Raw genomic sequence first — 14,658 nt, forward strand, 5'->3', positions numbered from 1 at the left:
TTTCTCAGAACTGCCTTTTAAGCATTGGAGTTGAGGGTTTGCTGATTGTTTTGTGACATAAAAGCTTTGTAGCCTTGCAAATACCCCACCTTTAAATAATACTGCAAATTAGAGGCAGATCAATTCCACTGCTTTTCTCACAAAGCAGAAAAATGAGTCAAGTCTAGAAGGAAGCAGTTCCTCAAGAAGCAGAGCCAGATTCTCCCCCTGCAGCAGCACTTGGACACAGAGCATCCTCAGGCAGAGCATGTTTGGACTGATCAGGGGTTGTGCTGTGCAATCCATGGAGCCTGCTGAGCTCCCTGCACGTTGCCAGCACATTTTTTGACTGGGGATCAGGAAAAGCATGGATTTGTGAGAGTTTACAGAGAACCAGGCAGCAGGGAAAGCCTGGCAGCAGCACTGGCATGCAGGTGGGTTGAGAGGCCCTGCACACACCAGGCTGCTCAGCCTATTTCTCTAAAATAATCCTGGTAATTTATTCTTTTCCCTTTTTTAAAAATAAGGGTTACAAACCTGCTAAACTCGCTCCAAGACTTCCCAGATCAGCAAATGGATCCAGTGTTTGGGGTTTAGCCTGATGAGTGGGAGTGCTGTGGAGGGATCCTGTAGGACTGGTGGCAGCAGACCTACTTCCCATTCCTAAACCACCTTAAAAAGAAAAAAAAATATAAATTAAAAAAAAAAATCATTTTTCCTCGTGTTTGATGAGTGCAGCTCTTACCCACATATTAGAAGACTGCTGTTAAAATTGAGTGTACCATTGTCAGGCTCCTGAGCAGCCTCAGACTTGTGGCACTCCCACTCCCAATTAGGAGCCAGCAGCAGGAGTGTTCCCAGCCTGTCTGCTCTGCCAGAGGAGTTGTGACACATGGATATATTTTAAGAACTAGAAGCCTTCAGGAAACAACTTTGGGAAGCCAGACACACTCTCCCAAGATTAGAAAGAGTCGTGCAATCATTCATTGGCATCCTGGGAATGCACAGCACTTCCCAGGTTTTTCCCAGGACTCTTCATGGAATGAAACAAACTCTGGAAGCCTCACCTCACCTCCCCTGCTCTGGGCTCTTGAGGAAACACACCCAGTATCTTGAAATATGAAAATATTTTTATTTTTAATTTTTTAAATATGGAAATCTTTAGAGGGAATCTATTCTTTGCAGTCACTGGCAGCATTTTCCCTCTACCTCTCCCCTCTCAGAGCTCCTTAAAGTTTGGGGTTTTTTTTTTTGCTAACCACCCTGAATTTTATGACACATACCTGCTTTATTGGGCCAGTCCCAACCACTGGAAACATCTGGTTGGATGGAAACAGTTGGAGTGCTTGAAGCTGAAAAGAATGATTGGTATCAGTATCTCAAAGCATTCCAGCAAAACCAGCACAGCCCAGTGCCCACCAGGAGCCACTGGGACTCTGCAAAGTCTAAAAACCCCAGGTGGGAGGTGGCCCTGCCCATGGCAGGGGACTGGAACTGGATCTTTAAGATCCCTTCCCACTTTCCAGGGAAATCCTGTGTTAGATGATCAGGCACAAACAAATCCATGACTGAATGTGCTTCAGACAAGGTTACACATTAAATTTTGGGCTGAGAAGGAGGAAATGAGGGAACTTTTAAATAAATACAAGATAATTCCTTCTCTTCAGTCAAATTCAGCTGTGAATTTGGTTAGGGTTAGCACAGGAGCTAAAGAAAGTTGGTGCCTTCAACTAAAATCACCAAAGGATGTATGTTTTCTCTAAATATGGCTGTATTTAGTGCAATTAATGGAGACCTCATAACCACAGGAATATATGGGCAGACATTCTCCATGGCCTCTTTTTTATTTATATAAATAGCCTATTAATTAAGTCTGAGACCTGAGCAAAACTCAGCTCATCCTACCACACTTCAGATGCTGAATATTCTTCATGTCCAGAGAGAAAAAGCTCTTTCCTGTTTCCTGGGGTTTCTGTGGTTTAGAATCATTTATGGGAAGCATCAGTTTGTACTTAATGGTTCCATTTCTATTTCAATGCAACATTTGACATTTATTTAAACACCCTGGCAGAGCCTCCCCTTTCTTACCCATGTGAAAGGGATCACTGTGCACAGTTGGGGAAGGGCTTCTTGTGGCTTGAAGGAAAGGATCCCCAGGGCCAGCTGATGAGCCAAGGAAGGAGCCCAGAAGGTCTGGACCAGTTTGCTTGGGGCTGCTTCCAAATGGATCAAAGGCAGTGGCTGTGAAAATATATTTGAGAAAATATTTGCACCAGGAATGTGCTTCAGGATAAGGAAATGCTGAGGGGAGAGGAAAGCTGATACCTGCAGGTAGCAAATGGGAGACAGCCTCAGACTGTGGGGGAGCAACTGGAGAGCATCAATATCCCAAATTTTGGGCACCTAAAGAGCCCCACAACTTGGTCATGGCAACAAACTGACCCCATCTCTTATTTCGTGAGAGAGGCTGAATTTAGGCAGAGTGAGTATTAAAGTATTCAGGCACTTCAGATACAGTTTTGACTGTCAGTGCAGGGTGGAAGACAGTCTGGAGCTCTGCCCTCATGCAATTCCTGCCATTCCTCTCAAGATGATTTCAGGCTGGCAAAGGTTATCCATGTTGTCCATGTTCAGTTTTCTCTCTTTCATGTAAAAGCCCAACAAACTCAACCAAAAGAAATTCCTGTGAAGTCACTCAGATCCTTGTCAACAATTTTAAGGTTAAAAGCATCCTGAAAGGTGCAATCCCTAGAAGCTCTGCCCTGTTGAAATGATGCTACTCACTGCTTATGTTGCTCAGTCACTACTCCTCACTCATTTCCCAAGCTCTTATCCTTATTGTCCTGGCTTGGGACAATTGAGCTGTGTGATTCTGGCTCTGCAGAGCTCATAAATCCTTCAATCTTTTCCTGATCTGTTGCTGCTCCTCTTGTGTGATGTGTTTGCTAAACCTCCCCTGGGTGAGAGCTCTCAGACTGAGCCTACAACAGCAAGAGAAACCTTCTCCAGGTACAGGTGACCAATTTATTCCACTAAAACTTGGATTTTTCTCTTTCTCTTTGCACTTACTCTGCTTTATCCTTCAAAAGATCCCTCTCTTAAATATTTATCCAACCACTCTTGGAGGCTGGTCTTGGAAGAAACAGAAATTCTGTATTTCCTAGTCCAGCATCACTCTCACAGCTCCAAACTCCCAAAGTTAAGAGAAACTCAACTCATAGTGCTGTAAGTCTACCTCAACCCCCAGAGGATTTTTTTAGAAACTCATGTGCACTATTGGACACATAATGAGGGCAAAACTGAGGATCTCCAGTTGTTGGTGTGAGGAGCCTCCAGTAGGGACTGCTTTACAGCTTAGAGTAGAGTAGAATAATGTAGAGTAGAGTAGAGCAGAGTAAAATAGAGTGGAGTAGAGTAGAGAAGAGTAGAGTAGAGTAGAGTAGAGTAGAATAGAATAGAGTAGAGTAGAATAGAATAGAATAGAATAGAATAGAGTAGAGTAGAGTAGAGTAGAGTAGAGTAGAGTAGAGTAGAGTAGAGTAGAGTAGAGTAGAGTAGAGTGGGGAAGAGTAGAATAGAATAGAATAGAATAGAATAGAATAGAATAGAATAGAATAGAATAGAATAGAATAGAATAGAATAGAATAGAATAGAATAGAATAGAATAGAGTAGAATAGGGTAGAGTGGAGTAGAATAGAGTAGAGTAGGATAGAGTAGAGTAGAGTAGAGTAGAGTAGAGTAGAGTAGAGTAGAGTAGAGTAGAGTAGAGTAGAGTAAAGGGGAGTAGAGTAGAATAGAGTAGAGGAGAGTGGAATAGAATAGAATAGAATAGAATAGAATAGAATAGAATAGAATAGAATAGAATAGAATAGAATAGAATAGAATAGATTAGAATAGAATAGAATAAGGTAGAGTAGAGTAGAGTAGAGTAGAGTAGAGTAGAGTAGAGTAGAGTAGAGTAGAGTAGAGTGGAGTACAGTGCAGTACAGTGCAGTGCAGTACAGTACAGTGCAGTGCAGTATAGTACAGTACAGTGCAGTACAGTGCAGTACAGTGCAGTGCAGTGCAGTGCAGTGCAGTGCAGTGCAGTACAGTGCAGTGCAGTACAGTGCAGTACAGTGCAGTGCCGTACAGTGCAGTACAGTACAGTACAGTGCAGTGCAGTGCAGTACAGTACAGTGCAGTGCAGTGCAGTGCAGTGCAGTGCAGTACAGTACAGTGCAGTACAGTGCAGTGCAGTGCAGTGCAGTACAGTACAGTACAGTGCAGTGCAGTGCAGTGCAGTACAGTACAGTACAGTGCAGTGCAGTACAGTACAGTACAGTGCAGTACAGTGCAGTGCAGTACAGTACAGTGCAGTGCAGTGCAGTGCAGTGCAGTACAGTGCAGTGCAGTACAGTGCAGTACAGTGCAGTACAGTGCAGTGCCGTACAGTGCAGTACAGTACAGTACAGTACAGTGCAGTGCAGTGCAGTGCAGTGCAGTGCAGTGCAGTGCAGTGCAGTGCAGTGCAGTACAGTGCAGTGCAGTGCAGTGCAGTACAGTGCAGTGCCGTACAGTGCAGTACAGTACAGTACAGTGCAGTGCAGTGCAGTACAGTGCAGTGCAGTACAGTGCAGTGCAGTGCAGTACAGTGCAGTACAGTGCAGTACATGCAGTACAGTACAGTGCAGTGCAGTACAGTGCAGTACAGTGCAGTGCAGTGCAGTGCAGTACAGTGCAGTACAGTACAGTGCAGTACAGTACAGTGCAGTACAGTACAGTACAGTGCAGTGCAGTACAGTGTAGTGCAGTGCAGTACAGTACAGTGCAGTACAGTACAGTGCAGTACAGTGCACTACAGTACAGTGCAGTGCAGTGCAGTGCAGTGCAGTGCAGTGCAGTGCAGTACAGTGCAGTGCAGTACAGTGTAGTGCAGTGCAGTGCAGTACAGTGCAGTGCAGTGCAGTGCAGTGCAGTACAGTGCAGTACAGTGCAGTACAGTGCAGTACAGTGCAGTGCAGTGCAGTACAGTGCAGTACAGTACAGTGCAGTACAGTGCAGTACAGTGCAGTGCAGTGCAGTGCAGTACAGTGCAGTGCAGTGCAGTACAGTGCAGTGCAGTACATGCAGTACAGTGCAGTGCAGTGCAGTGCAGTGCAGTGCAGTGCAGTGCAGTGCAGTACAGTACAGTGCAGTGCAGTGCAGTGCAGTGCAGTGCAGTACAGTGCAGTGCAGTGCAGTACAGTGCAGTGCAGTACATGCAGTACAGTGCAGTGCAGTGCAGTGCAGTGCAGTGCAGTACAGTGCAGTGCAGTACAGTACAGTGCAGTGCAGTGCAGTGCAGTGCAGTGCAGTAGAGCTGGCTGTCCCTTGGGATCCCCCAGCACGAGCAGACCCCCAGGGGCTGCCCCAAGCCCAGCCCGTCCGGCCCAGGCCCGTTACCTTCCGCTGCCCTGGGCGAGGGCGGCGCCGCGGAGCGCCGCGGGGTGGAGTGCGCGGAGCCGGGCCCCGCCGCGGGGAAAGGCTCCTCGGCAGCGGCGGCAGCGCCCGGCGCCGCCCCGAACAGATCGCTCAGCAGATCAGAGTTAGAGGGGGCGGCGCTGCCCTGCGGGGGAAAGCTCTTGCTCATGGGGCTGCCGTCCAGGCCCAGCAGGTCCACGTCCTCGGGGGGAGGTGCTGCTGGAGGCTCTTGCTGCTTTTTGCTGTGTTTGGGTGTCCCGTGGGGCTTGTCACCGCTGGCATTACTGTGCTGACTGGAAAGGGACAAGAGTTCGTCATCTGACTGTTCGCTTTCCTCATGCACCAACGCTGCTCGATCCTCTGAGGTGGGGTGAGAGCTACTTTTGTCAGATTTCTGATCTAAATGATGATTGAAAATAAAATTAGGCAGCTGTTAGTTTGGTCATCACAAAGGTCCCGTACAAATCAGCTCACAAGCAGAACAGAGAATAGCACAGCAGCATTTGGCTAAAATAATTTTGCTTTTGCAAATAAAAGTTGGCAAATTTCTTCCCCAAAAGGGTTTTGCAGCCCTGGCACAGCTGAGATCCCCATCCATGGTCAATGGTGGCCTTGGGAATGGTTGGACTCGATGACCTTAAAGATCTTTTCCAACCTAAATAATCCCATGATTCCTTTGCCAAAATCTACTTTTTCTCTTAATAATTTAATTATTTATTTCAAGTTTTAACACAAAGGAGGCCTTGTGTGAAGGTTCCCCCTAGAACTGTGTCAATGATGGTCCCACAGAGCACAGTTTGAGGAGGATGTTGTGGAAAGGAATTCCCACTCCATTGTGCCATCAGGGTGTGATCAGCTCTAAGGGCAAAGCCCTGCTACAGTGGGATCCCTCAGCCCCACCCTGTGCTCCAGGCAGGGGAACAGGAATTCTTTGTGTTCTTTGGAGCAGATCTGGCTCTGAAGATCAATCCTTGCCTACCTTGCCAGCTGAGAGAGGAGAAGAATGCACTCTGCCCAACATTCCTGATGTTATCCTGGGGGGAATCTGTGGCACCTCTACCTGCAGCACAGAGCACCAGAGAGGGAATTAAACAAAACCCAGCATGAAGGAATCTTGGAAAGGGAATAAATCCATGCAGCCCTTACCTGCCAAAGCAAGAGTGTCCTGGTGCTCCTGGTGGGAGGAGAAGAGAATGGAGGGGTTGATGTCTTTTGTTGTGAAGTTCTCCCATGGGGGAGTTAATTCAGTTTGTCTGTCTGCAGACTGGATTTCTATGTCCAGTATAACATGAAAGAGCTGAGGATATTTGTCTGGAGAATCACAGGCATCCAGCTCAGGCCTAAATGGGACGAGAGTGATCCAGGTTAAAAGGGAAGAATATTTCTGGAAAGCTATAAAAAGTATATTCAGGCTTTTCATATTTCATCTGTGACTGTTCTCCCTCAGCCTTCATCAGGCTTTTATGCAACAGGTTTGATTAATGTTCAGCTTCAAACACTCACTTGGTGAATTTGAGAGTGGTTGTTCCCAGGGCTATGAATCCAGTATGAAATTGAATTTGGAATATTTGTGTGTTGGTCATCTGAAAAAAAAAAAAAAAAAAAAAAAAAAAAAAAAAAAAAAAAAAAAAAGCAGAGAGAATCAGACTGAACAAGGGCTTAAATAGAGGAATTAGTTAAGTCTACCCTAAACTTAGCTGCTACATAACTGAATTTATTCTGCTTGTTCTACAGGTAATAATTCCTTCTCAATATTCCAAATATTTCCATCGGCTTTCAACCCTGCTGCTGCAGCCTCTGTAGAGCAGGAAACCTTCAGGAAAATTTTTCAGGTGAGTTTTGGATGAATTTGGCTGTTTTGGGGATAATTTTGAGATGACTTTTGGGTGAATTTTGTCTGTTTTGAGGATAATTTGAGGATAATTTTGAGGTGAATTGGTGAATTTGGGTGAATTTTGAGGTGAATTTTGATTGAATTGTGGAATAGGCCTTCTCTCCCTGCTTCTCTTTATTTCTGGGATCTGCTTATCAGTTTTGCAATGAAATGAAGCTATTCCTACTAAATACATTGGAACAACAGGTTCATACCCCAAAAAATATAAAACCATTTCACTTGGAGGAGAAGCCACAGAGAAATGTCATCTACAAAGGGCACTGATAATGAGTGGAGAGGAGCAAAATACTCACTCTGCAAGGTGACTATTCCAGTTTCAAATACACACTCAGGGAAATGCTGGAGATTCCCTGTTTAGGCAGCTCTTCTTTCCCCTCATGCCTCCAAAGAGAAGTGAAACCAGCTCCTACCTTGGCTTGGAGGCGTCCCCCAATGGTGGATCTCATGTGGTAGACAGAGACAACAACATCTCCATGGACAGTGGCTCCCAGGGGGATCAGCACCTTCCCTTCCTGCACACGGTATTCTCTTGAGGGGAAGAGGAGGAAAGCCAGGGTTCAGCTCCCTCCTGCCACATCAAAGCTCTCACCTCCTTCAGGCCAAGCAAGGAGGAGCAGGCAGTGTTCTGCTTGCTTAAAATTAAAATGTTCCACAGGGGGAACCAACAGAGCACTGGGTGAGCTCTAGGGAGGTATCCTGCTTCCTGCCAGCCTCAGATCCTGGTGTCTGTGCAGTTATCCCACTGCTGAAAACCTCAGATCCTGATTTCTGTGCAGTTATCCCATTGCTGAAAACCTCAGACCCTGATGTCTGTGCAGTTATGCCATTGCTGAAAACCTCAGATCCTGGTTTCTGTGCAGTTATCCCATTCCTAAAAACCTCAAATCTGGTATCTGTGCAGTTATCCCATTGTTGAAAACCTCAGACCCTGATGTCTATGCAGTTACCCTACTCCTGAAAATCTCACACCCTGGTGTCTGTGCACTTATCCCACTCCTCAGACCCTGGTGTCTGTGCACTTATCCCACTCCTCAGACCCTGATCCTGTGCACTTATCCCACTCCTCACACCCTGGTTCCTGTGCACTTATCCCACTCCTCAGACCCTGGTGTCTGTGCACTTATCCCACTCCTCAGACCCTGGTGTCTGTGCACTTATCCCACTCCTCAGACCCTGGTGTCTGTGCACTTATCCCACTCCTCAGACCCTGATCCTGTGCACTTATCCCACTCCTCACACCCTGGTTCCTGTGCACTTATCCCACTCCTCAGACCCTGGTGTCTGTGCACTTATCCCACTCCTCACACCCTGGTTCCTGTGCACTTATCCCACTCCTCAGACCCTGGTGTCTGTGCACTTATCCCACTCCTGCCAACCCCACACTCCCTCTGCCCATTCATTTCAACCCCAGGCTCTAACTCCCAGCGATCATCCTCATTTACCAGCAGCCAGGCAGTGAGTGCAGCTGAGCTATCCCCAAAGTGAGAGTGGCTGCCTGCAGCCCCTGAGGAAGGCAGGGAGGGGACAGAACTCACTTCATCCTCTCATAGTCCTGGGAGGTGCTGAGGATCCTGGTCTCCCCGCTGAGGATGTCGCAGAAGGGCCGGCAGCCGTTGCGCTGCTTGTTGAAGCAGGGCACGGGGCTGAGGGTCACCGACTTGATGGTCAGAGGTTTGCAGTGGGGGATGACAGGCTTGTCTGCTATTAGGTCACAGATGTATCCTATGTACCTGCAGGCAGAGAAAACCAGGGCTGGAATCTCCATTTGTCTCATTTCATACTCAAAATCCACCTGGAAATCCAGTGGTGGTTCTTTGAGAGGCCCAGGAATGGAGTTTCCACGTGCTCCAACATCCCTGCAGCTGGCACAGAACTGAACTTCCAGCTCTATTTCTGGGAGGATGCAGCTGGCACAGGAGAGGGATTCACCAAGGCTCTGTTAACCACAGGCTCAGGATGGCATGGTTGGGTTGGAAGGACCTTTAGCAGTTATCTAATCCCACCCTCTGCAGTGAGCAGAGAAATCTCAAATAATGGAATAATTTGAGGTTAGAAGGACCTTTAGCAGTTGTCTAATCCCAGTCTCAAATCTCAAAAACGGAATAATTCAGGTTGGAAGGATCTTTAGCAGTTATCTAATCCTACCCTCTGCAGTGAGCAGAGAAATCTCAAATAATGGAATAATTTGGGTTGAAAGGACATTTAACATCTAACCCCACCCTCTGCAGTGAGCAGAGACATCTCAAATAATGGAATAATTATTAGCAGTTGTCTAATCCCAGTCCCTGCAGTGAGCAGAGAAATCTCAAAATAATGGAATAATTCAGGTTAGAAGGACCTTTAGCAGTTGTCTAATCCCACCCTCTGCAATGAGCAGAGACATCTCAAATAATGGAATAATTCAGGTTGGAAGGACCTTTAGCAATTATCTAATCCCAGTCTCTCAAATCTCAAATAATGGAATAATTCAGGTTTGAAGATCTGCTCAGAGCAGGAGCAGCTTCACAGCTCTGTCAGAATTGATTTTGCTCTGGATGTGATACCCCACTGAGGATCTCCAAGGAAAGAAATCCCACAGCTGCTCTGGGCAAGCTCTTCCAGCACCTGATCCCTCCTCATCTCTGAGGAACTCTGGGATCTGGACTGAGGCAAAGCACACCTGACAGGTCTTTGGGCAGCTTTGAGCACCAGAGTGGAGCTGCCAGTGCAGAGCCAGGATACTGTACCTCCTGTGAGATGGCCACAGTACAATTCCAGGTCTCTTTGTGTTCAGCAGCTGCACAGCAGGGCCAGGATGAGAGAAGAGGTGACAGAAACAGAACATTGCACTGACCAGAACTGCTGAGGCTGCACGGCCATCCTGGCAATGAGAGGGGCAGAGAGGAAGAGCTGTGAGTATCAGAAAAATCCTTTACATTTCACCTCTCCACTCCTCCTGGAATCACAAAATATAATTTATCCAGAAAGACTAGGGCTGAGACCACGAGATGATGAGGAATTTTGAGTTCAACACTCAGGACTTCAGTGAACAATCAAAGCAAAGATAAAATCCAGGGAGCAGCCAAAGCTGAGGGTGGTTTACACTTGTTTGGAAATCCCACAAGAACATTTTGGTTGCAAATGTTGGTGTTTCATGGCTGCTCCCCAGCTGTTATTTTATAATTATTTCAAACATAGCCCTGGAAGGGACCACAGGGGTCAGAGTGCAGCCATCCTACAGCTGCAGGCAGTCCTCTAATAGAAATTCATCCTAGAAAAGGATAAACCAACAAAAAATCCAGGCTCCCTCAACCAAACACCTTCACAGCTCTGAGCTTACAGATTGCTCCTGATGGGGCTTTTTTAAAGGTGATTATGGGGGAGAGTTTGTTAAGTCACATTGATAGATCAAAAATACAGGGAGAGCAGGAGAAAATCAATGTATTCCCAGTGCCCTGGGTAACCTCTCACTATCCAAGTTGCTCCAAAGCCCTTTGAGCTCTTCCAGGGATGGGGAATCCACAGCTCCTCAAGGCCTCACCACTTTTGCTCCTTGCAATTGGTTTTTTTCAGGCACCTTTTAGACATTCTAGCCATTTTCTGTAGGATTTTCTGACCCAAGAACCTGCTGGCATGAACTGGCTGTTTGCTTTTTTTCAAGTTTAGCCCCTGCCAGTTGTTTCTGACAAGATCTCTCAGGTTCATATAAACTAAGTGGGTTTCTGCAGCCTTGTTAGAAAGTGTTGGAAAGGACTCCCTGTCCTTTATCACATTATCCTGATATCCATTGCTCAAAGGACAGGAGAAGAATTGGATTTTTGAGTTGAATTTCCAGGACTGGAGGCATCAAGTGCATCCTTCTCTCTATTTGAAGGGAATTTATGTCCTGGAGCTGCTGGCTGTGCTGTGCAAGGCAGAAATGCCAGGCTCACATGGGAGCTCTGTGCAATTTGGGATCAGTCATTTCCTCCATTCCTCCCAGGTTCTGCTGATCAGGCCTGACAGCCTCCTGGATTAATTTGGGCTCCAGCAGCAAAGCAGAACTCTGCTTTTGGGCACTGCTGTCAGTGTGAGAGGCTGGATGGAGTGAATGAGGAGTGATCCAGGATCACACCACACTCACACAGCCCAGCAGTGTCCAGTGCTGGATAATCCCTGTGGGATTTCCCAGAGCAGAGGCAGCTGGGCTCCTTCAGCCACTCCTGATGGCAAGAGACTTCAAAATCTCCATTTCACACTTCTACAGAATTCCCTGATCTGTTGTTTTCTACCCAATTTCCAGCCCCTTTCAGTCTAAAGGCTGCATTTTCTCCTGTGACTACTTAGACTGAAATGCAAATCACAGAATCACAGAATGGTTTGTGTTGGGAGGAACCTTAAACCCAATCCAGTCCCCATCTGGGACCTTCCACTGTCCCAGGCTGTTCCCAGCCCCATCCAGCCTGGCCTGGGGCACTTCCAGGGATCCAGGGACAGCCACAGCTGCTCTGGGCACAGAGCAAGTCACAGCAAGCTGACAACACTTAGGAGAAATTCAAACCTTTCTCCTAGAGAATGATTTTGATCTGCTTCTGATTCAGTGATTCTCTTCCAGCTGAGCTTTGGGTGATGATGTGCCTTCCCCTGGGTCAATCTCACCTCGTCCCTCTTTCAGGCATTGTCCCCATGCTGGCACACAGACTCCAGACACTCCATCAGCAGTGTGCCCTGGCACTGCAGAGGCTGGGCAGGCTGCAGTGGGGTGCACTCACCATGCAGTGGATGACACAGACGTTTTTGGGGTTCTGCTGCAGCCAGTTGTGCATGTTCTTGCAGACAGCGTAGAGGTTGTGCAGGCTGGGCGCCTGCCGCACGGGCCAGCTGCACTCAGACACCTGCAGGGGTGGCACCAGCCACAAAAACTGATTTGTACATTTGTAGCAGCACTAAACAAACCCTGCTCTACAAATTCTCCCTGCCCAGAAACCTGCTAGTCCTTTACACCCAGAGTTATGTGCTGGAAACCTCCTCCTCCCCTCCCCGTGTGTAAATCTGTGCCGTGCCTCCCAGGAGTTAGGGGGAGGCAGACAAAAAAGCTTCCTCAATGAAGTAACATCAGGCTGATGTGTTGTTCCTGACTTCACATTTTTCAAAATTTACATTTCACATCAGATTATCTGGATGGGTTCTTTTAGAAGGCTCACATTGAATTCTAAAGCCTTTGTACAACGTGTCCCCAAAAACTGCTCTGATTTGCACAGGGCACTGAGCATCTGTTGTTCTGACTCCTTCTGTGGCACAGATTTCCAAGCCCTATGTGACAAATACTAAACTGATGAAAGGGAAAAATCTGTTGAAAAAAAAAAGAAAAAAAAATCCTTTCTGAGTAAGTATGTTAATGTATGAGCCAGAAAAATGAATGGCTGCTCAGAGCTGAAACCCCACAAATCCTAAAGGATGTCTGGTTCCTATTCCTCAGTGTCCTTGCAATCCTGAGCAGCACATCAAATAGCCCTCAACAGACATCTCCCTTTCATCTGGTTTTAATTGAAATTTCCTTTTTTAAAAAGGCATTTCTGGCCAGAAGAAATTTGAAGGAGAAATGTCCTGAGGCTTGTCCTCAGCTGAGGAATTGGTTCTCTCTCTCTCCCAGCTGATATTTGGCTGCTGCTTAATGGGAATGGGAACAGGGAAGGAAGGAGATGATTTGCCCAGATGTTCTTAAACAGCCACATGATCCCCAGAACTGTTTCATCTCTCAGAGGAAGGAAATGCTCCAGGTTTTCTAAAACTTGCACTTAAGGCTCTGCCTGACACCTGCAGAACATCTTGGAGCAGAAGCAGATTCCAGCCAGAGCCCTGCCAGGCTGTGTCGTGTCCCACAGGGATCCCAAAGGCTCCCATGGGATGCAGGGCAGGCCAAGCTGGAAAACTCCAATTTTGTCTCACTGCAAATTAGATATTTGTCTGATTGCTTTGTAGATCTGTGAAAGTTTTGGTCTCCAGCATATCCTGCTGTGAGCAGATGTGGCTTTGTGTTGTAGAAGCCACTGAAGAAATGAAAGAGTGCTCCAAGTTTGGAGAGCAGGGAGTGAGCATTCCCTGTTTACCCTCTCCACCTTCTCCTGTCTCCAGAGTTTGTTTCATTCCTTCTCTTGTACATCCTTGATTTTCCTTCTTAGAATTCCTGCAGTGACCTTTCCACTGACAATTTTCTGAGCACACCTCCCTGCCAAGCATCTGGAAAAGCCATTATCACTTCTCTAGTAAATAATACACATTTTCCACCAATCCATAATTACATATTTACATTGCCTCTAATTACACATCTGCCTGATGGTTTGCAATTAGGAAATCAAATGTGTGCTTGGTGTTTCTACCAAACAGAACCTCACCAGCACTCAGCACAGACAACCTTGGGGAAAAGCAACTGCAATTCTCCAGCTCTGGGAATAAGCACTCAGCACTTGTTTGATTTTAGCAATTGCCAGGAGTGTGACCCATGAGGGGCTCTGAAGTTTGGGTTTGTTTAGTGTTAGGTTGCAGTTCTGTGTTTGGAACTGCTCTGGGGACACAGAGGGGACAGCAGAGCACAGGCAGGTCTCTGCTCAGAGTCACACACTGGGGTGGAAGGGACATTAAAATTGTTCACCTTGCCACCTTCCACTAGCCCAGCTCTGGCCTTGGACACTTCCAGATTTGGGGCAGCCAAAACCTTTCCCAGTGCCTGACCACCCTCCCAGCCCCCTCTCCTGGGCACTGGGGCCACTCAGCCACTCCTGAAAATGGCCCAGCAGGACATGACTGCACCTCCTCCTGTGCCACCACACAGCACACTGACCTCCTTTGGTCTTGGAGCAGAAAGTTTTAAAGAAAGCAGGAATTCAAAAGCTTTTCCTGTCAAAGAACAAGAGTGTATCTCACAGCTGGCATCCTCTCCCAGCAGAAAATTCACTGGGATTTCAGCTCCTTGAGAGCCCTTTAGTATTTTTTGCAAGATATATAAAGCTCAGCCTGGTAATTATTTCATGTATTGTGTTGTTCACATTTCTTCCTCATAAAAAATACCTGGAATCAGGACTTCCCACCCCATAAACTGAAAACATAACATTTTATTTAAAGAAAATTATATTTTCTTCCTGTGTGAGTCAAAGCAATGGTTCCCAAGCACTGAGCTGTCCTTTGAGAGTGACATTAAAAGTCCCTTGTTGAGGTGTTGGGTAGGGTGGGAGATAATTCCAGGGATTCAGGAGTTATGGACAGCTCACAAAGCAATAGATCTTTAATGCTGGGCTTTCAGAAGTAGATAAATTTTTCTCCACCCACAAACAGCATCAGTGATGCACCAAAATCAATCAAAACTGAAGATTCAAAGCTCTTAATA

General features: G+C 46.7%; 1 protein-coding gene and 1 long non-coding RNA gene across 6 annotated transcripts in view; one reads left to right on the forward strand and one right to left on the reverse strand.

The window, feature by feature from the left end:
- Positions 1 to 14,658, reverse strand: part of DNAJC6 (DnaJ heat shock protein family (Hsp40) member C6) — a gene marked incomplete at its 5' end in the record, with an annotated part of 44,648 nt that overhangs the window by 6,435 nt on the left and 23,555 nt on the right. For all 4 annotated transcript variants that reach the window (XM_079314449.1, XM_079314451.1, XM_079314450.1 and 1 more), the window contains 11 exons: positions 517 to 651; positions 1,263 to 1,331; positions 2,068 to 2,220; positions 5,405 to 5,821; positions 6,402 to 6,482; positions 6,569 to 6,762; positions 6,926 to 7,005; positions 7,727 to 7,844; positions 8,852 to 9,046; positions 10,043 to 10,176; positions 12,047 to 12,169. In XM_079314449.1, the coding sequence (XP_079170575.1) occupies positions 517 to 651; positions 1,263 to 1,331; positions 2,068 to 2,220; positions 5,405 to 5,821; positions 6,402 to 6,482; positions 6,569 to 6,762; positions 6,926 to 7,005; positions 7,727 to 7,844; positions 8,852 to 9,046; positions 10,043 to 10,176; positions 12,047 to 12,169 (1,699 nt within the window). The remainder of the gene's footprint in view (positions 1 to 516; positions 652 to 1,262; positions 1,332 to 2,067; positions 2,221 to 5,404; positions 5,822 to 6,401; positions 6,483 to 6,568; positions 6,763 to 6,925; positions 7,006 to 7,726; positions 7,845 to 8,851; positions 9,047 to 10,042; positions 10,177 to 12,046; positions 12,170 to 14,658) is intronic.
- LOC306806078 overlaps positions 10,090 to 14,658 on the forward strand; it is a 29,967-nt gene continuing 25,398 nt past the window's right edge. For both annotated transcript variants that reach the window (XR_013775382.1, XR_013775383.1), the window contains exon 1: positions 10,090 to 10,207. This is a non-coding gene — a long non-coding RNA (uncharacterized lncRNA). The remainder of the gene's footprint in view (positions 10,208 to 14,658) is intronic.

This window comes from Erithacus rubecula (genome assembly GCF_903797595.1).
Source record: "Erithacus rubecula genome assembly, chromosome: 10".
NCBI lineage: Eukaryota > Metazoa > Chordata > Aves > Passeriformes > Muscicapidae > Erithacus > Erithacus rubecula.